The following is a 27302-nucleotide window of genomic DNA, read 5'->3' on the forward strand; positions in this document are numbered from 1 at the left end:
TATATATATATATATATATATTCAATTATTTCTATCACATGGCCGGCGAATCAAATCCTAGGGCTTGTCTGACTTTAAGATTCTTATCATTTAACAAAATATAAAGTAGCTCAAACTTTATTAGTTGGGAGTAAGGTTTGTATTATTTTATGGTATAAGATTACATCTTGCTCAAAAATACATTAACACATTGAAGAATAATCAAAAGTTTGAGACTATTAGAAATAAATATATATTTTTAAATATACTATTAGGTTATCGATCAACCCGTTAAGAAAAAAATTCAAACCGTTAAAAATTGATATTTCAATAATAAAAAATAACCCGTTAAAAAAAACTCAAACCGTTAAGAATTGATATTTTAATAATAAAAAAGATAAAACCTTTAAACTAATACCTTTTTTTTATTTGAATTATCGATTTGGATTCAATATTAAACCGACAAAAAAAGTTGTTTGCAACCACCCTTTAAGCGCTAATTTGTACTCATCATTAACTTAATTTATTCAGGGCCAATTTCGTAATTTGTTATAATGCATTATTGTTTCACTAATCCTTCAAGATATGCCTTTTACAATCATTTGAAAAAAGAATTAAAAAGGAAATGGAAGGAGAAATACCAATAAGTCATTTAATTTAGTATTACCTTATCTTATAAAGTACAAAAAATAGCTAGAGCGACTTTTTCAAATTTGAATTTTATCTTTAAAAATAAAATAGGACCTCAAAAAATCAATCTGATATATAATTAAATGATGTTTTGATTTTTATTTTTTTAAGTAGAAGTGAAAGAAATTGGACAAAACATAAGCATAGTCTATTTTTAAAAAATGTATATGACGCTTCGATAAGAAGTGCTTCCTCCAAAATAAAGCTCTGCACAATACGAATTTAAATTAACATGCTTCAATATGAATACTAGACACCCTCAAAATCGAAAAGGAAAATAACCGCACTGTGAAAAGCACTTGTTTGTAACCAAATAAAGAAATATGATTTTATACATAGTTTTCAACAATTGAAGTTGTGAACATATATCGTAGTATGATCTTAATGTTACAATATTAATCTCAAATACTTCAATTCAACACTGACTTTTAAAACAAACAATTGCATTTAGTTGACATATAGAATATTAATGCTTAGTCAGATATACAAAAACTTTATTTCGGACTCTTGAAATTTTTGTTCAATAATATCATTGAGTTTCTCACTCATTTCTCTAGTAAAATAATTCTTCCAATCCCCGACTTCTCCTTTACGAAAGAATACTTTATTTTCTGTTTCGTTTGACAATTTCCCATTTGTATTCACCTCCAAGTTGCTCAAATTCTCAAAGCTACACATTCTTAATATTTCGTCCATCACTCCACAATTTTCTTCCTCTATGGAAAATGGACATTCCAAAAATTCAGCCAAGCGTTTAAGTTGAAGTTTGGGTTGCGCTTTAATTTCTTCATACATCAAGAAAAGTACTTTTTTAGGCTTTTCTATACTTTGTTTCCAATAATCCAATACGTGATTCCAAAACGGACCATAAGGGCTCACCCCCTTACAAAAAGATTCTAGTTTTTCTTCAATGGGATGCATATCTTTATGATGAAGTCTTAAATTGTTTGTAAAATGCCACAGAGAAATAAAGGTGTCCTTAGGATTCCTACACAAGTAAACAAGTTTGGTTTTTGAATCTTGGATAGATTTAGGCAATGAAGCAAAGGGCATATGAGTTGACAAGAGTCTAGGTGAAGTGAAGGATGCAAAATTAGGGACACAACCATCGACATAGAGACTAATTTCCAAGAATGGAATGAGCTCATGAGGGTTCTTAACAAGTAAAGGGTGATTTTGTTCAAAAACAGGATATTTCATTCGATTCACTAAAGCAAATAAAAGAGATTTTAACCAAGTGGTTCCTGATTTAGGAGGTGTAACAATGATGATATCACTATCTTGAGCATGAAATTGTTGTTGACATGCAATCACACCTTGAATTGTTCTTGGCGATGCCCAAAAACCTTGATAGTTATAAATATACGATCCCATCCATCCTTTTTCTTTTGGTAAGATTGAGAAAAAGTTCTTACCCTCTTCACTTAGGCCCTCTTGATCTTGTAAGTGTTTGGGAAGAGATGTTGTCATGGTTTTGATTTTCGAAAATTGAGTAATTTCTTCTAGTTTGTATGATGAAGGTTTACTCATAAGTGTATATATAGAGAGAACTAGACAAGAAACTTCAAATGGAGCTCTTGTTTTACATTACATTAATAAAGTTGTTGTTATGGGGTTAGGTTAGAAAACACTTCTATTTCCCTACTAATAATTGAAAAAGCAAAGCAAGAGAACTAGACAAAACATTTCAGAGATAGCTCTTGATTAGGTATATCCATGGGTAAATATTTTAATAAAGATTTTTCTTAAATACATATCTAGTAGTACAATTGTTAGTTGTCTCATTAAAAATTTTATTAGGAAAATTCAATTGAATAAAATCTTGATTAGGGAGAAAATAGTACATCGCATATTTTACTATTATTGATTAAAATATCATTTAATATCTCGAAAATGATATATTCTGATCTTGTATATCAATTTCTCAATATTTTAATAAAGAATTTTTTTAAATACATATCTAGTAGTACAATTGTCAGTTGTCTCATTAAAAATTTTATTAGGAAAATTCAATTGAATAAAATCTTGATTAGGGAGAAAATAGTACATCGCATATTTTACTATTATTGATTAAAATATCACTTAATATCTCGAAAATGATACATTCTGATCTTGTATATCAATTTCTCAATATTGAGGTCGATAATGCCTTGAGTAATGATTAATGAACATGTAAAACAGTACCATTATATTACTAGTAGAATTTTTGTGATATATATGTTGTTGTTACATTAATCTCAAATACACATATCTCAAATACATATACTTCATTATTATATTTCAAAACAAATAAAATAACCCTTAATCAAATGTATGAAAATTTCAGTCCAGATCCTTGAAATTTTTGTTCAATGATATTATTGAGTTTCTCACTCATCTCTGTTGTAAAATAATTCTTCCAATCTCCAATTTCTCCTCTACGAAAGAACACTTTATTTTCCTCTCCAGTAGACAACTTTCCAGTTGTATTCACCTCCAAATTGCTCAAACTCTTAAAGCTACACATTCTTAATATTTCATCTACAATTCCACAATTTTCTTCCTTTATAGAAAATGGACATTCCAAGAATTCAGCCAAACGCTTAAGATGCATTTTTGGTTGTTTTTTAATTTCTTCATACATCAAGAAAAGTACTTTGTTAGGATTTTCTATGCTCCGTTTCCAATAATCTAACATGTGATCCCAAAATGGACCATAAACGCTCATCCCCTTACAAAAAAGATCAAACAATTTTTCAAGGGAATTTGTATCTTTGTGATGAAGTCTTAAGTTGTTTGCAAAATGCCACATAGAAATGAAAGTGTCTTTAGGATTCCTACATAAGTAAACAAGTTTGGTTTTTGAATCCTGAACAGATTTTGGTAACGAAGCAAAGGGCAAATGAGATGACAAGAGTCTAGGCGTGGTGAAGGATGAGAAATCAGGGACTTGTCCATCAACATAGAGTGTAAGTTCCAAGAATGGAACAAGGTCATGAGGGTTTTTGATAAGTAAAGGGTGATTTGGTTCAAACATAGGATGCTTCATTCGATTCACCAGAGCGAATAGAAGTGATTTTAACCAAATAGTTCCTGATTTTGGATTTGTAACAAGAAAGATATCACTGTCTTGAGCTTGAAATTGTTGTTGACACGCAATCGCACCTTGAAGCAATCTTGGTGATATCCAAAAACCTTGATAGTTATAGATATATGATCCAATCCATCCTTTTTCTTTTGGTAGGATAGAGAGCAATTTCTTACACTCTTCACTTAGATTATCTTCTTTTAAGTATGTGGGAGGAAAAGTGTGAGATGTTGTCATGGTTTTGAGAATTGAATATTTTCTTCTAATAATTGAGGTTTTTATAACAGATACATACAAATACACTTAAATATTATTTCATACATTTCATGTGAGCTCACCAACTCTCATTTTTCATGTCTTTCTACGAGTAATAATTACTCATTCAGCTTTTAATCAAGAGTGTGTATTAACGTGAGTGTCAATACTTAGTGTGATAGTCAAACTTCAGTTTAATTTGTCTTGTCCTCTTTGTTGAGAAATGATTTCAATCATAACTCTTTTTATTTATTTATTTGATATTTTCTTTTTTTTACTTGTTGTTTGAACGAATCCGGAGCCTAAAGGTATAAATATTAACAAAAATTTCAAAACGGTATATAAAATTTTATATTAACCAAAACGGCAAAATCACTGGAACAACAACCATTTACTCCACCGAAAAAAGCAAAATCGCTGCCACTGCAGCGATTTTGCAAAATTTGATTTTTTTTAAAAAAAAATTAAAAAACTTTTTGTAAATTTTTTTTTTCTTTTAAGAAAATCGATGCCTAGGCATCAATTTCATTTTTTTAAAAAAAATATGAATTTTCAAAAAAATTTTAAATATGGATTCGCTGCCTAGGCAGCGATTTTCAAAAATAAAAAGTTTAAAAATCGCTGCCTAGGCAGCGATTTTATAATATATTTTTTTTAAAATATGGAAATCGCTGTCTAGGCAGCGATTTTTTTTTTTAAAAAAAATTTAAATCGCTGCCTAGACAGCGATTTAAAAAAAATTGAAAATCGCTGCCTAGGTAGCGATTTGAATTTTTTTTAAAAAAAAAAATTCACATTTGTTCTAGCGATTTTGTCGTTTTGGTTAGTATAAAATTTTATATACCGTTTTGAAATTTTTGTTAATATTTTATATCCTTTAGGCTACGGACTTTTGTTGGGACTTGAGAGCATCACCCGGAAAAAAAAAAGTCATACAAATGCATGAATGCAAATTTAATCAAGATACAATACGAGTCCCAAAAATAATAATTCTGATAAAAAATGTTGATGCCCAGGATCGAACAGGGGACCTTCAGTGTGTAAGACTGACGTGATAACCACTACACCACACCAACTTCATGTCATTAAAAAACTAAATTTTTTAATTTAGAATATTAAATAAACAAGAAAAAATTATACAATATGATATTATTAGATGTAAATAAAATAAAATATATTACTAAAATGTTGCAATTGCTGAGGATCATTATTATTAAGATATTGTTAACTTATTGCATAACTTTGTTCTTTGGGAAAAATTATGTTTTCCAAATATGCTGACATAGATTTTATACAATTACGAGAGAATAGAAATTATATTAAACATACATTTAACTTTTTCTTAAAAAAAATAAATTGAAAGTAGAATTGCATACACATTATTTTCTCAGACATTATTTGTGAAATTATTTTGAATACATTATTATTTTATGATGTCTATTTATGTACATAAAAAATTAAAAATTAAAAATATAAATTGAGACTTAATTAATAGATACATTTATATATTATGTCATTATTATTTAGAGAGGACAAATAATTAATCCTCTTTGCCAAAAAAAAAAAAGGATAACTCTTTGGATTTACGAGGATCCCAATGTGTAAAGATGTAACGGTTTTTGCCTCTATAAATCCAAAGATGAATTTTGCAAAAACACTTTCACTCCCAAAAAAAAAAGTTTTGTGTATCTCCATTTTCTCCCATTTTGATTTCTTGGTATGTTTTTTCTATATAGATTTATTTTGATTTTCTTTGTGTGTATTTTGGAGGGGCGAAGTTGATTTTTTGATCTATTAAATAAGTTCTGGTTGATGATTAACTTGTTTTTTTTTTCTCTACGTAAAAAAATCAAACATGTCTCTAGACTATTACATTTTAGCTCATTTATATCTTTTGATTAACCATCAACGTTGAATGTTTTAGAAAAATTATATAAATTCACATAACATTTAATAAAATACAATTTTAAATTGACCTGTAAAGGTTGGTATTTTCTATTGTTTTTTAAAGACAAAACAATCGATCCCAGAGGCCGATTTGCGTTCTTTCTTGAGGACTTATGCCAAAAAATCTACTACAGAGGTTGATTTTGTTAAAAAAAATATTTTTGTGGAATCGACTTTCAGAGGTTTTTAGCAAAAAATAAATTTAAATAGTATAAATAATTTATTTTTTAAAAAAAAAGAAAAACAAAGTTGGATAAGAGTTAGGGTTGAATAAATTTAAAATTGAGTGAGTGAATTTATTTAATTGGGATCGGAGTACCCCTATTGTTATATGTGCTTATTCAAGTTGTTGATGTGTGAAACTCAACAATTGGGAAGCCGTATATGAAGAAGTGTAGATCGATACTTAGACTGAATTTTCAATTGACTTGTGTGGATTTAGATTATCTTTGTTAAATATTGTTGAAGTATTAATTTAAAAATGGAGTAGGAATCCTAAATTATTACTATAAGATTTGTTATTTAATATTTATTTAATAATGTCTAGTTAGAATTTATCTATCCTAGTTCATATTATTATAGGTTTTCTAGTAAGATTTATGGAACTTAAAGTAATAGAGAACTTAAAAGTAAGATTTAAGAATCGTAGAGTTTATGAATAAAATATTTCGTTTAAATATTCTTATGTATTTTATTTATTTTTTCTAGGCCAAAATGGAAAACGGGCATGCTCAGAGGTCAAAATATGAATGTCTTCTTTTTGGTAAGTATGTTATTTTTTTTAAATTTAATTAGCGTTTAATTACATATTTTGAAAATTTATCTATAAATATTTATTTGATCATGAAACTTAATTAGATTTTGAAAACCTGACCTTCAAATATTTTTCAAATTCCCAAAAGCTAGTTTAGACCAGTTTTGGCAATCCACACACGAAAAATTAAATATATTTTCAAGTAAAATGCATGTCCAAACACGTTTTCAAATTTCAGGAATTCAAATTTTTAAGTTTCAACTTCAAAATTTATGACGAAGTTAACGTCGAATCCGACTTCTTCATTTATTTCATCTTATTTTTATTTTGAAATTTACAGATCTAGATGACACTCTTTACCCCCTTAGTATTGGTCTAGCTGTTGATGTCACCAAGAACATTGAAGGTATAATCACTTGACATGTAATTCAAAAGTTTTAAAATAATGATTATCTAATTATGTCTCTAATTTAGATATTAAATTGCATCTACAGATTTTATGGTTGAAAAGCTTGGAATAGAACAAAGCAAAATTGTTGAGTTGGGTAATTTATTGTACAAGAATTATGGAACCACAATGGCAGGCCTTAGGGTATTTTTTTTAAGCATTAAATTTTGATCCTAGAAAGAAAGTTTGATTTTTGACAATTTATTATTAACTCAATAAGACAACTTGTTTATTTTTTGTAGGCAATTGGCTACAAGTTTGACTATGATGAGTATCATAGGTGAGTATTTGGACTTGATTATAAACTCATCTAGATAGTTTGTAAGCATGGAGGTGTTGAAAGAAATGTCCCACATTAGATAGATGAAATCTTGAAACTTCCTATATAGTTTGATAGTTCTTGTTTATTTGATTTAGACTCGAAATTCATTTGATGTTTGATGTGCAGTTTTGTCCATGGTGGATTGCCTTACGAGAAATTGAGGCCTGACCCTATTTTGAGAAGTCTTTTGCTAAGCTTACCGATCCGCAAAGTTGTAAGTCCATAAACACAATCCATAAGTGTAAATATTACGTTCTTGTGAATTTTTTATTTGAACCATCTCGTATTTATATTTTCTATCTGAATTATCAATTTTTTTTTTATCAAAATACACCTCAAATTAATAAATTCAGTAGTCACGTCAACGAAATTTTGTAGGCAAATTAACTTGATTGTCACATGTTTTTTAGCTTCTACTTAGCTTGAAGGTGTGTTTTGATTAATGATTAGTGAATAGTGATAGTTCAAATAGAAAACGTAAATACCTAATAGTTCAGATTGTGAACTAACAAAAATGTGAAACTTGAGGTGTGTTTTGACGTTTCTAAATGTTCTTTTTGTGTAACAGATCTTTACTAATGCTGATGAGGTCCATGCTCTCAAAGTTCTTAATAAACTTGGATTGGAAGATTGTTTTGAAAGGATAATATGCTTTGAGACTCTTAATCCAATTGACAAGAGCAATGATACTACTACTAATGGCTCTAATGAGATCTTTGATATTATTGGTCATTTTTCTCAACCTAAGGCTAGCTCAATGTTGCCAAAGACACCAATTCTTTGCAAACCTTCACAAGTTGCCATTGAAAGGGCATTAGAGCTTGCCAACATCATTAATCCACACACAACGGTAAGAATTTTACAGTCTGGCTGGCTAAGTTTCTAAAATCAGCTTATTTTAAAAAATGCTTTTTTTATTGTTAAAGTGAGACGATGTTTATGTTTGACCAATAAATTTTGAATTGAGTTACAAAAAGTGTTTCTAAGAGTATTTTTCTCAAAAATACTCCTATTGGGAAAAAACTAGAGTATATTCTCTAGAAACACTTATTTTTTTACAATAGTCTGATCAAACATCTTACTTTTTGAAGAAAAAAAAATACATATTTTTGACTTTTAAAAAACTTGTCCGAATAAGCTATTAATATATACTCATTTCGAAAAATTTCTATTTTCCAGCTTTTCTTTGAAGATAGTGTGCGTAACGTTCAAGTTGGCAAACGTGTAGGTCTTGATACAGTTCTAGTAAGTACTTCTACTTCGTCTGTTTCATTTTATATGATATTTTATTTTTTTAGTCTGTTTCATAAATAACGACAGATAAAATTATATATACAGAAATTCTTTTAACTTTTCAATTTTAGTTTTTTACCATTAACACAAGACACTCTTACAACCACAAAAAAACATGCTACCATCAAGTTGTAAGGCTTTTATATGATATGTCTATAAAAATTATTCTTTCTTAAACTATATGTCGAGTCTCGTATGTTATATTGTTGGTTATAATTTTCAGGTTGGGAAGTCCCAAAAAGTTGTAGGTGCAGATTATGCACTAGAAAGTATCCACAACATAAAGGAAATATTACCACAACTTTGGGAAGTTGAGAAGGTGGCTGAAGTTACCTACTCTGGTGTTGCTGTGGAGACATCTGTCATAGCTTAGATATATATTTATTTATTTATATATATATATATATATATATATGTATATTCCAAATTTACTGTCAAATTGATTTAAATGATTATGTTGATGTTTTGTTGTCATTATTATCAGTTAATTAGTCTTGAATTCTGCTTGAATGAATTTTGTTAAATTCTTGTATTCTTTTTTTTATTTACTTTGCGTGTAATTATGTGTTAGTTAATCCTCGATAAATTTTCCGCAACACAAGAATTGCACACTAAAATTAATATCAAATATTAAAACAAATAATTGCACTAATTTTATTGGCATATAGCATATTGATGATGCCTAATCAAAGAGAAAAGTTAATCCAAATCCTTGGAACTTTTGTTTAATAACATGATCGAGTTTCTCACTCGTCTCTTTAGTGAAGTAATTCTTTCAATCTTAAACTTTGCCTCTACGAAAAAAAGACTTTATTTTCCTCTCCAAATGACAATTTTCCATTTCTATTCACCTCTAAATTACTTAAATTATCAAAACTGCACATTCTTAGTATTTCATCATTCACTCCACGTTTTTCTTTCTTCTATGGAAAATTCACCTTTCAAAAATTCAGCCAAGCGTTTAAGCTGAAGTTTGAATTGCGCTTTAATTTCTTCATACATTTACTTTGTTAAGTTTTTCTATGAATCCTAGATAGATTTTGGCAATGAACCAAAGGATATATGAGTTGCCAAGAGTCTAGGTGAAGTGAAGGATAAAAAATCAGGGACTTGACCATCAATATAGAGTTTGAGTTCCAAGAATGGAACAAGATCATGTGGGTTCTTAACAAGTAAAGCGAGATCTTGTTTAAAAATAGGACATTTCTTTCGATTCATTAAAGTAAATAAAAGTGATTTTACCCAACTGGATATATTGGGTATTTGAATCTAAAGAGATATTAAGAAAAACAATCGAATTTAGGCGAATTGAAGTTGGAAAACGAAGAAGGAAAAAGTCGAGCAGGTTTTGACACACAAGTCTGTGTCACGAGCTTGTTTTCCAGTGCACAAAAACCACCTCCGCTTCGTGTAGAGGACGCGGAATCCTCTGTTTCTAAATTAATTTCGCGATCAAATATTTAAATACGTATTTGCATCACGGACTTGCTCCTTGACAGTGATTTCTTGATCCTTTCTCATGTTAAACTATCTAAAAACATTCTTAAATATCACGAAATCTTTCACAATCACTAATCATAACCTTGAATTCATGATTCAAATTCAAGGTAGAATTAACAATCAAGTCTTTAGAGTTCTTCGAGTCATTTTAAAAAGTCTTACAAATTCTTTAAACTTGTTTTAAGTCTTAAGCATTGAGTTCAGTAAGAGTAAGAGCAAAGTTCATTTCTTCAAAAGATTATATGAGAACAAAGTATTTTCAAGAGTTAAAATGTTTTCACATTTAAACAGAAAAGGAAACAACGATTTTCAAGAGAGATTTCAAGCTAGGTTTTTTAGTCTCCGTAAATCATGTAGTCATTGTGGGTACAACAGGTCATATATTGTAGATGATTCCTTGATTCTTTTTGGCATAGACTAGTAGATCCACTTAGTTGAGGCGTTCTATATCACGACAACTTATAGGACAATTTTTGCAGCGTGAGCAAGACGTTGTATTATCACACAACTCATAGTGATGGTTGTCGATTAGAGAAACTCCCTCTGAATTATATTTTACTTTATTATATATCTAAGTTGAGTTCTTATTGTATTTTTCAATACATTGAGTTATTGTCTACTATTTTAAACACTTTATATAAACTATATCTTTACTGTTGTTTATTTCTGCAATTGAGTTTAATATCCACGAGTTTAGTAGAGATGAGGTAAGTGTTTCTTTCAGAATTCAGTTCATGCTTATGTTATGTTTAGTCGTTTTTCTCTTGCATACTTGTACATTCAATGTGTTATCTTATTATGTTGATACATGTATTCGAGATCAACATCCAACTCCTCGTTGATCCTGTTAAGCATTCGGAGTCATTTGGTGAGCCTCATTGATTTTCGAATGATCCCTCTTCACATTATTTCAGTAACTTTGGTTGTTACGATGATCGGAGGTCTTGTCCCGACATCCCTCTTTGTTTTAGAGGTTTCCTAGATAATCGGACGCTATTAGTTCATCAGTCTTATCTCATTTCAGTGGTTTTTTTTTTAAGACTTGAATTGTCTTATTGGCTGGTGAATGTTTCCTTTACAACATTTTAAGTATGTTCATGAGTTTATCTTGTTGAATAAAGTCTTCCGTTGAGTAGTAAGACATGTCAAGGGTTCGCATGGGGACAAAAATGGTTCTCGAATGTCAGTTCCGTCAAGATATAGGCTCGGAGGCTGACATTATAATACAAAAAATAGAAAATGAAAATTTGTTTTTAACTATTCCGATGATAATTGATTTTCTACCATGTGTTTTCCTAGTAAGTTGATTCATGATTCAGTAAAAAATAAATGAAAAATATTTGTTCTATGACATAAATTTTTCACTCATTCGAAATAAGAATTTTTATTTTTAACTGTGAGTTAAAAGTAAGCACTATATTAATTAACTTATAATAATAACACCAAAACATCTAACATCATTCAGATCAATTTACAGGAATTTGGAATATCCCATAACCATTCATGATTATTTTTCCTCCAACAGCAGCTAGTAAATAAGCACGATATATATAAATATATATTCTAATTTCTAAGCTATCAAACTCGATACGTGATTTAAAAAAGATTAATTTCATGTAATAACCTTACAACTTGATGTTGGCATGTTTTTTATGTGGTTATAAGTATCTCGTCAAAGATTAAAACAAAATAATATTAAGTGTTATATCTGAAACTAAGATGCAATGTATAGCTGAGACGTTGAATAATGCATTTAAAATTGAAACACGATAGATCAAAATGTTTTGATATATATGCGAATTTTGCCAAATTTAAGAAATTTTTAGAATTTTAAAAGATTATAATATAATTAGCTTTTAATTCTATGAAATTTGTGAAAAACAAAATATGTATAATAAATGAAACCCTCTATATTTTTGCTTTTAAAAAGAGAATTTATATATAGTACATTACGGAAAAGGGTGATGAAACTCACAAAATGATGAGAGTAGAGAGAAAAGAAGAAGAAGAATTTTATTCTAGAGAGTTCAATTCAAAATGTTTACAGTACATGCTTATTTATACACCTTTACACAGCACATTGTTTACTCTAACTAACTAACAAATTTTCTAACTAACTAACTGTACAATTACTGATCTACCCTTAACAATTATACTACTCATTCAAGTAATTCCTTGTATTTCATCACTCCCCCTCAAGCTGGTGGGTACAAAAACATTTAACACACCTAGCTTGCCTACCAAATATTCATGTTGGATTCTAGGAAGACCTTTAGTCAATATGTCTGCCAATTGATTCTTAGAATTCACATATTCAGTCTTCACCAAACCTTCTTGTATCTTTTGCCTAATAAAATGACAATCAATCTCTATATGTTTTGTTCTCTCATGAAAAACAGGGTTGGCTGCTATTTGTAATGCTGCCTTACTATCACTGAATATCACCACTGGTTCATCAAGTTCACTTCCCAATTCCTTTAACAATGCTGTGATCCACACTACCTCTGACACTGCATTAGCCATACTTCTGTATTCAGCTTCTGCTGAACTCCTAGAAACCACACTTTGTTTCTTTGATTTCCATGATATTAAAGAATTACCATGTTTTACCAAGAAACCTGAAACTGACCTTCTAGTATTAGGACATGATGCCCAATCTGCATCACAGAAAACAGTCAATCTGTTCGTTCTAGTGCTGCTCAATAATATACCAAGACCTGGTTCTCTTTTCACATATTTCATCACCCTAAGTGCTGCTTCCCAATGAGATTTTTTTGGTTGTTGCAAAAACTGGCTGAGGGTCTGAACTGAGAATGCAATGTCTGGCCTTGTTAGTGTTAAGTATAGCATTTTTCCTACTAAACTTTGATACTGTTCTTTGTTTTCAAGAAGCTCCTCATCTGACTCTCCAATCAAATTATCCAATTCATGTGTTGTTATCTTTATATTTGTCTCTAGTGGTGTCCAGGATGGCTTTGCACTTCCTATTCCCAACTGTGAAATAATCTCCAATGCATATTTCCTTTGATTCACTAAAATTCCCTTTCCAGATCTACTGAATTCCATACCAAGAAAAAACTTCAGATCACCAATATCTTTGATCTTAAAAGTCTTATGTAATGAAGCTTTTGTTTGTTCTATGAGTGTCAAATTACTTCCTGCAACTAGCATATCATCCACATAAACCAAGATCACCACAATATCTGTTCCCTGCTTCTTAATGAACAATGAGTGATCCAAACTGCTTTGCATAAAACCTGAGTTTAATAATGCCTCACATAATTTCAAATTCCACTGCCTACTTGCTTGTTTAAGCCCATATAGGGATTTTATAAGTCTACACACCAGTCCATTAGACTCCCCCTGACTGGAAAATCCCTCAGGTAATTGCATGTAAACTTCATCATGCAGGTCACCATGTAAAAAAGCATTATACACATCCAATTGATGAATATGCCAATTGAACTGAGCAGCCAAAGACAAAACAGTCCTTACAGTAGTCATCTTAACTACAGGAGAAAATGTCTCATGAAAATCCAAACCTTCCTTCTGAGTGTAACCTTTTGCAACTAGTCTAGCTTTGAACCTCTCAATATCACCATTAGATTTCAACTTAACCTTGTAAACCCAACGACAACCAATAGGAACCTTTCCTGGATGTAAAGGAACTAACTCCCAAGTATGATTATCATGAAGAGCTTGTATTTCAGACTGCATAGCATCAATCCATCTACTGTCTTTAATAGCTTCCTGATATGTAGAAGACTCTATGATAGCTGAGAAAACACCTAGATAATGTTGATGAGATGAAGACAGATTTGTATAAGAGACATAATTGGACAAGGGATAAAGTGTGGAAGTGGGAGCAGGTCTGGTTACATAGTCAGCTAACCATAGAGGAGGATGAGAATGTCTATTAGATTTTCTGATAGGTGCAGAAGTATGAGAAACAGGAGGTGGAGGATCATAAGTTGAAGGAGTATGTGATGAAGTAGTAGAAGGAGAAGAGACAGAAGGAGTAGAAGATATGATGGGAGAATTAGGAGTGGAATATGTGATAGGGTAAGTGAAAACATCATTATCAATACTAGCAGCATCAGCAGTAATACTAGCATCAAAAGAGGAAAATTCTTTTAAAGGAAACTGATATTCATGAAAAACAACATCTCTGTTTAAGAAAAATCTTTGTCTCTCAAGATCAAATAATATGTACCCCTTAGTCACACTAGAATACCCCATAAACACTGCTTTCACTGCCCTGGCTGCAAATTTATCCACCTTGGGCAAAATGCTTGCATAGCATAAACAACCAAATGTCCTCAAATGTATAAGAGAAGGTTTGATGTTAAAGAAAACTTCATAAGGTGACTTACCTCCAAGTACTTTAGAAGGAAGTCTATTGATTATATAGACAGCAGTAAGAATGCAAGGGCCCCAGAACTTAAGAGGAACACCACTCTGAAATCTGAGTGCCCTTGCCACCTCTAGTAAATGCCTGTGTTTTCTCTCAGCAACACCATTCTGCTGAGGAGTATAAGCACAAGTTCTATAGTGCACAATGCCTAGATCCTTAAGAAGAGCCTGTAATTGATCATTGCAAAATTCTCCACTATTATCTGTTCTAATACCCTGAACTGAGGCATTAAATTGAGTATGCACTAGTTGAAAAAATTGTTTGAGAACTATCAACACATCATGTTTGAACTTCAGTAGGAAAATCCAAGTGATTCTGGAGTAATCATCAACAATTGTAAGAAAATATTTGTTCCCATCAAAAGTCTGAGTATTGTAGGGACCCCATACATCCAAATGCAACAAAGCAAATGCTCTATCTGATCTAGTATCACTGTTTGTAAAAGGAAGTCTAGTTTGTTTGGCCAATGGACATATTTCACAATTATCTACAACAGACTTACAAGCATCTATTGTACGTCCACAAACATCTTGTACAGATTTTATTGAAGAATGAGCTAATCTTCTATGCCACAACAAGATATCTCTTTTATCATCATGAACTGTGAACCCTTTTGTATCCACATCTTTAGTACTTTCAGACTTGGTTGAATTCTGTGGCACCATCCAGTAAAGCCCATCATGTTCCTTACCAATCCCCTTCAGTCTCCCAGTTGATAGGTCCTGGAATAAGCAAAATCCAGGATAGAAAGACACAAAAAAATGAAATTCTCTTGTTAACTTTGATACTAACAACAGATTGTACTGAAAATCAGGAACAAATAGAACATCTTTCAACTCTCCTTTGTCTATAATTTTACTACTTCCAGTATGTGTAACCAATGTAACTCCTCCATTTGGCAAGTGTACTGTCCTATTATAATCTGGTTTAACTAACTTCACATTAGTTAAATTAGACAGGCTAGAAGACATATGATTAGTTGCTCCACTATCAACAATCCATTTCAAATCTTTAATTTTAGCTATTGGAGTATTTCCTGCCATACCTGCCATATTAGCCATCATACCATGCTGTGAATTGTCATTGTTGATCATACCCAAAATGTTATCATGTTGTGTATCTGTCAAGTGAGGAGCCCTATGAAGTTCTCCAGATGCCATCTTATCCAGTATTTCTCCTGTGTTCCTGATTCCAGATTTCATGTTTTGTTGTGTATTTTCAACTTGAACATTGTAAGCAGTGTTCAGGTTCTCCTTCTTCTTAAATTTCCAGTCAGCTGGATATCCTATCAGTTTAAAACAATTCTTCTTCACATGTCCCTTTATCTTGCAATACTCACACTGTTGATCCCAATTCTTCTTCCCTTTCTGATACTCTTGTCCTGAATATTGTTGACCTGTTCCCTTATAATGTTGAGAACTATCACCTCTCCTTATCATGAGTGCTGCTAGATCTATATTTTCTCCATTACTAGAATTACTGGATGTGTTACCCAGACTTCTTTGACTTTCTCGTTCAACAAGCATTGCATATGCTTTATTTAAACTAGGAGTAGGTTCGGTCATCAAAATCTGACTTCTCGATTGATCATACATCTCATTCAGTCCCATTAAAAACTGCATCAATTTCTGTCTCAACATGTGATCACAAAAATCCTTAGATCTAGGACAATCACATGGTGGAGGAACAATACTTGAAAACTCATCCCAAAGATTTCTTAATTTCGAAAAATAAACAGGAATACTATCACTTCCTTGCACTAAACTAGTTATGTCCTTGTGTAATTGAAAAATTCGAGAAGCATTCACCTTATCGAAGCGTTCACGTAAATCATCCCAAACTGATTTTGCACTTGTAGCATACACAATCCCTGTATGTAATTCTGGAATTACGGAGCTCATAATCCACCCCTGCACTACAGCATTACATCGATCCCATTGATGACTTAAATCTGCTCCAAAATCCTCTTTCTTCCAGGTTCCATCTACAATTCCCAGCTTGTTCTTTCCAAGTAATTGGATCTTCATTGCCCTGCTCCATACAGAGTAATTGTCAGATCCTGATAGCTGCATTGGTATTATCGAAGCTCCAGTAGTGTCAGACGGATGAAGAAACAAAGCATGATTATGATCAAACTTGGCCATTGTTGATCTGTAACCCAGGATAAACTGAAATCACAATTGTGATCAATGCTCTGATACCATGATGAAACTCACAAAATGATGAGAGTAGAGAGAAAAGAAGAAGAAGAATTTTATTCTAGAGAGTTCAATTCAAAATGTTTACAGTACATGCTTATTTATACACCTTTACACAGCACATTGTTTACTCTAACTAACTAACAAATTTTCTAACTAACTAACTGTACAATTACTGATCTACCCTTAACAATTATACTACTCATTCAAGTAATTCCTTGTATTTCATCACTCCCCCTCAAGCTGGTGGGTACAAAAACATTTAACACACCTAGCTTGCCTACCAAATATTCATGTTGGATTCTAGGAAGACCTTTAGTCAATATGTCTGCCAATTGATTCTTAGAATTCACATATTCAGTCTTCACCAAACCTTCTTGTATCTTTTGCCTAATAAAATGACAATCAATCTCTATATGTTTTGTTCTCTCATGAAAAACAGGGTTGGCTGCTATTTGTAATGCTGCCTTACTATCACTGAATATCACCACTGGTTCATCAAGTTCACTTCCCAATTCCTTTAACAATGCTGTGATCCACACTACCTCTGACACTGCATTAGCCATACTTCTGTATTCAGCTTCTGCTGAACTCCTAGAAACCACACTTTGTTTCTTTGATTTCCATGATATTAAAGAATTACCATGTTTTACCAAGAAACCTGAAACTGACCTTCTAGTATTAGGACATGATGCCCAATCTGCATCACAGAAAACAGTCAATCTGTTCGTTCTAGTGCTGCTCAATAATATACCAAGACCTGGTTCTCTTTTCACATATTTCATCACCCTAAGTGCTGCTTCCCAATGAGATTTTTTTGGTTGTTGCAAAAACTGGCTGAGGGTCTGAACTGAGAATGCAATGTCTGGCCTTGTTAGTGTTAAGTATAGCATTTTTCCTACTAAACTTTGATACTGTTCTTTGTTTTCAAGAAGCTCCTCATCTGACTCTCCAATCAAATTATCCAATTCATGTGTTGTTATCTTTATATTTGTCTCTAGTGGTGTCCAGGATGGCTTTGCACTTCCTATTCCCAACTGTGAAATAATCTCCAATGCATATTTCCTTTGATTCACTAAAATTCCCTTTCCAGATCTACTGAATTCCATACCAAGAAAAAACTTCAGATCACCAATATCTTTGATCTTAAAAGTCTTATGTAATGAAGCTTTTGTTTGTTCTATGAGTGTCAAATTACTTCCTGCAACTAGCATATCATCCACATAAACCAAGATCACCACAATATCTGTTCCCTGCTTCTTAATGAACAATGAGTGATCCAAACTGCTTTGCATAAAACCTGAGTTTAATAATGCCTCACATAATTTCAAATTCCACTACAATTACTGATCTACCCTTAACAATTATACTACTCATTCAAGTAATTCCTTGTATTTCATCAAAGGGTCTAAAATACCTTTGAAGTATTAAAAATGGTACAAAATTATCCTTCATTAACCTATTGGCTCTAAAATACTCTTTTCATCCATCTATTGGCTTCAAAATACCCTTCTCATCCACCTTCGTGTTCAAAATTAACCACTTATTGAACGATTATATATTTAAACTATTTAAATAATTTTCTAATTCATGGCGCTCAACTATTGTTATAATTTAATTCATTAATATAATTTATGAATTAATCTACCATACATTACTAATTAAATCACACTCAATAACCCATCCATTGTGATGCAGGGAAAAGTATAAAATAACCCCCGAAGTATTAGAAAGGTCATTCACAAAGGAAATAGCCAGTGAGAAAATGAGTGGGGCATATCCAAACAAATAGAAGAAGTATGTAGTATATAATATTCTAATTCAATTTTTATAACTGGTATTTACGACATAAAAAGTCATCAAAAATTATGAAAGCTCATTTGTTATCATGAGTGTGTAACATGCGTGAAATTAGCATAATACTCCATTTGTGCACTTTTATTTGTTATATTACGTTTTTAAAAAATTAATTTGACTAATTTTTAAAATTTAAGAAAGTAATTAACTTTGGAGTATTGAAATAAGGCGGATGAAAAATGGACTAGCTTGAATCAAATTTAATTCTATTTCAAAAGAATAACTCATGAAATAAGAATTGTTCAAAATTAATACGTAAAGAGATAATATATACACTAGTTAATTTCCTTTAAGTTACGTGGGACACTTGACAAGATAAAAAAAATATTCCCATTTGAGAAAATAAGAATACATACTACAAAATTTGAATAATTGAGTGGAAAGCTAAAAACTTTGTGGCAAAATTCCAAGATTTGGTTTTGTGGCCATGGATGATTTGGGAGCTAGTTTTTCTTTTTTTCTCTTGTTATTTTATGCTTGGTCCATATTATCTAAAATGAGAAATATTTACAAATAAGCTTGGAAAATTTAATTTAATCTGAGTAGTATTGGAAAAAAATGAGTAATAAATTTATCTAAAATAGACAAGTAAAATGAGTATTCAAACAATATTTTATATAACATAAATGTTATGATGTTGAATATTACAAATATTTTTTTCCATAAAGTCATAGTAGTATAGTGTCACATCTTGCAATAATGCGTTTCATATCTAGCGAAGCAATCACAACATTCATGCCCTGAATAAACGGTCGATGTATACGTGGCGGATTCAGAATTTTTATAAAGGGGGTTCGAAAAGAAAAAGTAGTTCTTAAGATTTGAGGTTCGAATCCTTTAACCACTAAGTCAACCTCTGATCTTATATTTAGAAGGTTCGAAATCAATATATAAACATAAAAATTATTAAAAATACCTTAAATATACAACATAACTTTTTATCGAGGGAATTCGGGTGGACCCCCTTTGCAGACTCTAAGTTCACCCCTAGGTGTATAGTGTCATAGTAGGATAGTGTTAGACAGTTATTTTATATGTTATCACTTGTGTAAACCTCTCATGTACTCTGAGTGAATTAGTTTATTTGTCTCTATATTTATACTCTCATATTTGTATATTAGATTGTTCATCTCCTTTGTGGACGTAAATATATTGACCGAACCACGTTAAATTTTTATGTCTTTTGATATATTTCACGTTTATTTTCTTACTCATAATCTTTCTAAATTTATTTGCTAAGTTTCCACATTCCATTTAATTATTTCGATTCTAACAAGTGATATCACATTCGACAACATTTAATTTCCAAAAATACATGCTTAAAATAACAAGAGAACAAAGAAGGACAAGCTTAATATAGGAAAATAGCTCCCCAATCATCCATGACCACAAAACCAAATCTTGGAATCTTACTACAAATTTGTAGTTCACATTGTTATTTTCTCAAACAAGAATCTTTCTTTTATCTTGTCAAGTGTCTCACGTTAGTACTTAAAAGGAAATGAACTATATATTATCTCTTTACATATTAATTTTTAATCATTTTTATTTTATGAGTTATCTTTTGAAATTGAATTGAATTTACTTAGAGGATTAGACTTAATTAAACATTGTTAAATTTTTTTTATTTACTTTAGATGTGATTATGTGATATAACCTCCATGATTAAGAAAAAAATCTTATTTATACTCAATACATATATTAAAATAGGCTTAAATTACATAAACCAATGTATATTTAATTCTTGCAATAAATCCACATACACATGTACACCATCAACCCTACACCTCACACATCAAATCACATACTTCTAGGGAAGAGCTCTAGATAGTCTTTTAGCAAGAAGGATATACAATCACTTGTAGAGGTGGAGTAAAGTAAAATTAGTAAAAAATTATATTATTTATATATAATTAACATTATTTTGAATTTTATATATTTAGTAGCTTTTGAATATTTTTATTTTTATTTTTATATGTGTTAATTACTTTTTTTATTTTGATTAAATTTTTTAGTGAAAATTTTGTCTTAAAATCTAGCACGAGTAAAGCAATATTAATCCAACACCTAACTCACATTAACCCAATTATACGTAACACACATCAAATCATATAAATAAAGGGACTACAATCACCTAACACTTTTTTAAATAATGTCAAATTCTTTTTAAATAGTGTATTTTGAAGAATTGCTTAAAGTACCTCAATATTTTTGAAAAAATCGATTAATTTTAACCCATGGCACCAACTCATATTTGACGTTTGTGTATATTGGTGAGCAATATTTTCTTATTTAACGTTTTATTTGACTATATTGACATGTGATTTTATATGTGAGTATGAAAAATTATTAGTCTTAATTTATATTGATTAACCTATATATTATTATTGATTATGAAAACAAAAAGAAAACTATTATTATTGATTCAAATTCATTGATAGTATAAAAGAACTTTTATTGTATGCAATGAAAGTCCCCTCTATATATATATACACCCTCATGAGTAAGCCTTCATTATAAAAACAAAAAAGGAAACACACAATCCTCAAAAATCATGACAAAATCTCAAACCTCTTCACCAACTCCTCACAAATATTTACAAGAAGATGATGTAAGTGAAGATTGTAAGAAATTGCTTTCTACCCTACCAAAACAAAAAGGATGGGTTGGATCATATGTGTATAACTATCAAGGCTTTTGGGCATTACCAAGACTTATTCAAGGGGTGATTGCATGTCAACGACAATTTCAAGCTGAAGATAATGATATCATTCTTGTTACGGCTCCAAAATCAGGAACCACTTGGTTAAAAGCACTTTTATTCTCTTTAGTGAATCGAAAAAAATATCCTATTTTTAAAAAAAATCATCCGTTACTTGTCAAGAACCCTCATGATCTTGTTCCATTATTGGAACAAGATTTGTATGTTGATGGTCAAGTTCCTGATTTTTCCTTGTTCACTTCACCTAGACTTATGGCAACTCATGTTCCCTTTGCTTCATTGCCAAAATCAGTTCAAAACTCAAGAACCAAACTTGTTTACTTATGTAGAAATCCAAGGGACACTTTTATTTCTATGTGGCAGTTTACAAATAACTTAAGACTTGATAGTCATAGAGATACCAATTCCATTGAAGAAATGTTTGATCATTTTTGTAAGGGCGTGGGTCTTTATGGACCATTTTGGAGTCATGTGTTGGGTTATTGGAAAGAAAGTATAGAAAATCCGGATAAAGTACTTTTCTTGATGTATGAAGAAATTAAAAAGCAACCTAAAATTCAGCTTAAACGCATGGCTGAATTCTTGGACTGTCCATTTTCCATAGAGGAAGAAGATTGTAGGGTTGTGGATGAAATATTAAGAATGTGTAGCTTTGGAAATTTGAGGAATGTGGAGGTGAATGTAAATGGGAAAATGTCGGCTGGGATGGCAAATAAAAATTTCTTTCGTCGAGGAGAAGTTGGAGATTGGAAGAATTATTTTACTGTTGAGATGAATGATAAACTCAATTATATCGTTGAACAAAAATTTCATGGATGTGGATTGAAATTTGTGTATATTTGATTAGGCATTGATATGCTAAATGCAATGTCATATGCCAATCGAATGCAATTATTTATTTTGAAAATCAATATTGAGAGTAGTTGTATTGAGATTAATCTGTTTTAAAAGTTCACCTGTTAGAAAATTAATATGTACAATGACACATTTTATATTTTGAGAGTCAAACAGTTAAGTTTGACCAGAAATTTGCGTGTGAAATCTTCAATTCTTTTGAAATGAAATTTATATATTTGTAAACTATGTAAAAAGTATTATGAGTCACAATAATTGATAACTCAAAATGTTTAAAAGATCTATGAAAAATAACGGTCAAAGATAGACTTGTTTGACTATTAAAATTCGAAAAATGACATATAAAATAGGACGGAGGTAATAGTAAATTAATATTTTTTTTATTGTGTCATGAACAAGTAATTTTTTTATGGGCAACTTTCACATATAGCAAATAAAAAGTTCATATTTGTATGCTATAACAAAGTTTGCATAATTGCGCTCCATAGCAAACATAGAAACTGTATAATTCGCTATACATATACAGTTGAAGCAAATTGTATAAAACGAAGTGTATAAAACAAGAAAGAGAAAGACACTTGGGAAGAGAACTGTATAAAAACGAAGTGTATAAAACGAATTGTATTATTATAAGTGTATAGAACGATTTATATTCAATTTGAATCTGTATAAAATGAGAAAGAGATAAAGACAAAAGAGACTTGACAAGGAATATACAATTGAATCAATTTGTATAAAACGAAAAAGAGAGAAATTAGATACAATTTGAAAATTGTATAAAATGAGAAAGGGAGAAAGGCAAAAGAAACTGGGCAGGGGAGTATTTTTATTGTATAATTATAAGTGTATAGGACGAAAATATATGTACTTGCATGTGCATATACAGTTTTCTCACGCTTTATATAAACAGAAACACAATTTATACATTTCGCTTCTGTTTGTATAAGTGAGAAAGGCGAGGGTGGCGAGCGAGATTTGGGAGAGTGGCGAGCGAGATCTGGAAGAGGGGAGAGAGGGGAACAAAAATATATGTATTTATACAATTTTCTCTGCTTTATACAATTAGAAACAATTTTTATACACTTGTGTTTGTATAAAAAGTGAGGAAGCGAGCGAGATATTGGAAGAGAGTGGCGAGCGAGATATTTGCGAGAGAGGCGCCTGACAATTTTTTGCAAACGTTTGCTATGGAGCACAATTAAATCAAAGCCTAGCTACTCTATTTATTTTAGGCTATTAATTTGCTATTATATACAATTTTCCCTTTTTTTAATAAGTATTTCACACCAAATCCCTCCTACTATAGTTGTACTTAAAATGAGCTTGGTTTTTATTTATTTATTTTGATTTTAAGTCCAACAATTATGACTACAAATGTCAAATCAAAAATTGAATGCTCAAGAATTTACAAAATTGATCAGAATGAGTTTTCTTGTGAAATATCTATAGAAGGGTGATATTTTAACAAAAAAAAGTATGACTTTGTTACATAATTTTGATTATTGACAGACTATTCTGAGCAACAAACTTATTTTAGGAGCTTTTATGTGTAACGATGGCTATTATAGTAATATATTCTGATGATAATCTATTTATAAATACACAGCTAGAAATAAAAAATATGAAGTGGTATCTTTGTATGGTCAGTATTTGAATTTATTTTTTCTCATTTTTGATTTTTAGTGGTATTTTTATTTCATTTCTACTACTAATTAAATGACTACTAATAAAAACTTCATAAAGCTTAATTAAACACAAGATTACAGTAAAGGCCCAATTGATTTTCACTGCAGCCCACGTTGTCATTCCTTCATTAACCTTGAGGGTTTATAAATAAAAGGTGAAATGATCTTGTGGATCCTTGTACTTGTATCTGTTTGTATTTTGAATCATTCTACTATCCTTTCGTCATTTGGACATCTGAACTCATTCAAACACATCATTTTAAACATAATTTTTATGTGGTCTGACGCGTGTTGCACAAACACGTACACGTTGGTAAAACAAATAAAAAAATAATCTACAAATCAATATTAATATGAAAGAACATTAAAATTTAAAAGATAAATAAATGAAAAGAACTAAAAAAGAAAAAGAGTCATCTTCTTCAAATCCATCACTGCGCCCACCCCCCTTCACCCCTATCGCTGCCCCCACCCCAACCAAATTTCTTATACCCATTCCACGTCTTTTCTTCTTTCTTTGGATTCACCCACCATTTTCCTTGTCTTCTTCTTAACACTCCACATATTGTCTCACCCCTAAATATTTTCTCAAAATTTATTTTTTTCATGTTGCAAATCAATTTTTCTCATAATTCTTTTCGTTTTGGCACATTTATTTTTTCAAAATCTCAAATTTGTGTATATTTTTTGGTGATTGTGCGTATAAGGTATTGGAAAATGAAAAACTCTATTGATAAGATTGATGAAACTTCAGGAATAACAAATGAATTTTGTGAATTTATGAAATAAATTTAAAACAACGATTACAGATTTTGATGGTGTTGGGGTTGAGAATGATATGAGGAAATTGCTGAATGATTAGAATTGGAGTGTCGAATACGGTTAATTTGAGGGGGTGGATGATGGAGTAATTTGAGAATGAGAATCTTCGGAGTTGTGGGCTTAAGGATTTAGTGAAGGAAATTGTTGGAATTGAGATTTACAAGCCGAAATTGTTTGCTAAATACTTTTGTTGAGATTAGATTGACTACATTGAGCCGTCATCGTAAAGATCAATAAAATCAAACCAATAAAGATACAACACAATCAACACAAAAAAGAGATACAATAAATCGAAGAAAAAAATAAAAGAGAAGAAATTTGAAGAGAAAAAATTGAAAAAAAGACAAGAGAAAAGCTCAACTTTGTCCAACAATGGTGTTGAGTGAAAATAAAGAAGAAGAGATGAACTTTAAAGGTGAAATTATGATTTTTTAAGCCTCCTCAAGCTCTAGTTTTGTGTGTATTACACGCTCCATTTGGAGTCTTTCCACATAGGTTGCCACATCAAAAATTGTGTTTAAAATGATGTGTTTGGATGGGTTCAGGGGTCCAGATGACAAAATGTTAAGTAGAAGGGTCCAAAATACAAACAGATACAAGTACAAGGGTCCACCAAACCATCTCGCATAAATAAAAATAAATAGATAACAATAAAGATGAGATCACGGGAATAAAACAAAAATAGGAAAAATTGTATATAATATCGAATTATTAATTTAAATTAAATAATAAAATAATAGTTTGTTTTAATTGTACCCCGTAGCAAACTGTTGACATTTCCTCTCTCCCTGGAATTCTCGCTCGCCACTCTCTCTCTCTCTCCTATCTCACTTTATACAAACACAAATGTATAAATTGTGTTTTTATTTGTATAACGCGAGAGAAAGTTTTATATATATATATATATATATATATATATATATATATACATGCAAATACATATATCTTCGTCCTATACGCATATAGTTATACAATACAAATCTTCCCTGTCCAGTTTTCTTTTGTCTTTCTTTCTTTCTTGCTTTATAGAAACCCAAATTATACAATGTATAATTTGTGTTTGTAGTTAAGCGAGAGAGATTTGATATACAAACGTTTCATCTCGATCAATTGTATGCAGATTCAAATTTTATGTAGATATATAAGGACATAAAATTGAATTGAGAGATTGCCAGCGACTTATACAAAAGAGAGGCTGACAATGATTTATGTAAATGGAGTCCGGAGCCTAAAGGGTATAAAATATTTACAAAAATTCCAAAACGGTATATAAAATTTTATATTAACCAAAACGGCAAAATCGCTGGAACAACAGCGATTTCCTCCTCCGGAAAAAGAAAAATCGCTGCTACTGCAGTGATTTTGCAAAATATTATTTTTTTAAAAAAAAAAATCAAGAAAATCGCTGCCTACGCAGCAATTTCATTTTTCTAAAAAAAAATTCAAGATTTTAATTTTTTTTTTTAAAAAGCGATTTTCATTTTTTTAGAAAAAAATTTCAAGAAAATCGCTGCAGTAGCAGCGATTAAGCTTTTTCCGACGGAGGAAATCGCTGTTATTCTAGCGATTTTACCGTTTTGGTTAATATAAAATTTTATATACCGTTTTGAAATTTTTGTTAATATTTTATACTCTTTAGGCTCCGAACTCTATGTAAATGGTCTGCCAGTGAAATTATACAAATATGAAGAGAAGTCAGCGAATTATACAATATGATGCTCCATAGCAAATTAAGTCTGCTATANATATATATATATATATGAAATATGCTAAAAGAAAAATATAACCTTAAAAGAGGAATCAGAAAATAGGATTAATGATTATTATCAAAAGAATTTATCATTCTACATTTGATGCATATAATACTCATTTACTATAATTTTATAGTCAAATCTGTTAGTGTTATAAATTCATTGAATGTGTGGATAGTCCATAAAGTTAGTACATGAACAACCACTCATATTCACTAGGTTTCATGAGCCTTTTTGGATAAGAATGTATCTATTTATTATGATACTTAATATGGTGACTTTTGGAGTGATTTCTCACTCTATAAATAGAGTTGTTCATTCACTATTGTATGATATACATGTGAGACTTACATATACTTGAATAAGAAGAAACTTCATCTTCTTCTATCTACTTCTCTTGTCTTCTTCTCTTTATGATTATATTCTTATGAGCTTGATTTTATAACACGTTATCAGCATGAGTCTCTGCCAGTTCAAGTAAAGACTTCAAAAGCCTCGGAGGTATAAATTTCCTTTTCTTAAATAATGTCTAATCTCTCTAAACTTGAATTTCCTGCTCTAGACATATCTTGAAAAAGCTATCTATCATGGGTACTCGATGCAGAATTCATCTTAATGCGATGGGTCTAGCAGACACCATCCAAGAAAAAATCAAGCATCGAATCAAAACTGTGCTAAGGCGACGATATTTCTCCGTTATCACCTTGATGAGGGTTTGAAAATGGAATATCTCACTGTTAAGG

The 27302-nt window shown here is 30.7% G+C and overlaps 4 protein-coding genes and 1 non-coding gene across 5 annotated transcripts; 2 read left to right on the top strand and 3 right to left on the bottom strand.

Moving 5' to 3' along the window:
• Positions 1-1142: 1142 nt before the first annotated feature.
• On the bottom strand, positions 1143-2231 carry LOC107019138 (cytosolic sulfotransferase 12-like). The gene has a single exon (XM_015219711.2). It carries the CDS (start codon positions 2197-2199, stop codon positions 1147-1149), a length of 1053 nt encoding a protein of 350 aa, XP_015075197.1. The 5' UTR covers positions 2200-2231; the 3' UTR covers positions 1143-1146.
• A 611-nt stretch (positions 2232-2842) lies between these two features.
• LOC107019139 (cytosolic sulfotransferase 12-like) lies at positions 2843-3994 on the bottom strand. The gene has a single exon (XM_015219712.2). The coding sequence runs from the start codon at positions 3971-3973 to the stop codon at positions 2975-2977; it is 999 nt and encodes a 332-aa protein (XP_015075198.1). The 5' UTR covers positions 3974-3994; the 3' UTR covers positions 2843-2974.
• A 1000-nt stretch (positions 3995-4994) lies between these two features.
• Positions 4995-5067, bottom strand: TRNAV-UAC. Its single transcript has one exon. It is a non-coding gene; the product is annotated as a tRNA-Val (tRNA).
• A 1585-nt stretch (positions 5068-6652) lies between these two features.
• Positions 6653-9128, top strand: LOC107019233 (suppressor of disruption of TFIIS-like). Its single transcript, XM_015219788.1, has 8 exons — positions 6653-6701; positions 7033-7098; positions 7187-7284; positions 7383-7420; positions 7589-7676; positions 8031-8312; positions 8642-8707; positions 8979-9128. The coding sequence occupies exons 1-8, from the start codon at positions 6653-6655 to the stop codon at positions 9126-9128; spliced, it is 837 nt and encodes a 278-aa protein (XP_015075274.1).
• A 12081-nt stretch (positions 9129-21209) lies between these two features.
• Positions 21210-22501, top strand: LOC107018992 (cytosolic sulfotransferase 12-like). Its single transcript, XM_015219581.2, has one exon. The coding sequence runs from the start codon at positions 21279-21281 to the stop codon at positions 22287-22289; it is 1011 nt and encodes a 336-aa protein (XP_015075067.1). The 5' UTR covers positions 21210-21278; the 3' UTR covers positions 22290-22501.
• The last annotated feature ends 4801 nt before the right edge of the window (positions 22502-27302 follow it).

The sequence above is a fragment of the Solanum pennellii genome, chromosome 5, assembly GCF_001406875.1.
Source record: "Solanum pennellii chromosome 5, SPENNV200".
Lineage (NCBI taxonomy): Eukaryota > Viridiplantae > Streptophyta > Magnoliopsida > Solanales > Solanaceae > Solanum > Solanum pennellii.

What these genes read in the sequence shown, in the direction of transcription:
- LOC107019233 (XM_015219788.1), top strand. Translation starts at nt 6,653, where the DNA reads ATGGAAAACGGGCATGCTCAGAGGTCAAAATATGAATGTCTTCTTTTT. An exon ending in TGTCACCAAGAACATTGAAG is followed by an intron (nt 7,099 to 7,186) that starts GTATAATCACTT and finishes TTGCATCTACAG; the next exon opens with ATTTTATGGTTGAAAAGCTT. An exon ending in GCTTACCGATCCGCAAAGTT is followed by an intron (nt 7,677 to 8,030) that starts GTAAGTCCATAA and finishes TTTGTGTAACAG; the next exon opens with ATCTTTACTAATGCTGATGA.
- LOC107019139 (XM_015219712.2), bottom strand. Translation starts at nt 3,973, where the DNA reads ATGACAACATCTCACACTTTTCCTCCCACATACTTAAAAGAAGATAAT.
- LOC107019138 (XM_015219711.2), bottom strand. Translation starts at nt 2,199, where the DNA reads ATGAGTAAACCTTCATCATACAAACTAGAAGAAATTACTCAATTTTCG.
- LOC107018992 (XM_015219581.2), top strand. Translation starts at nt 21,279, where the DNA reads ATGACAAAATCTCAAACCTCTTCACCAACTCCTCACAAATATTTACAA.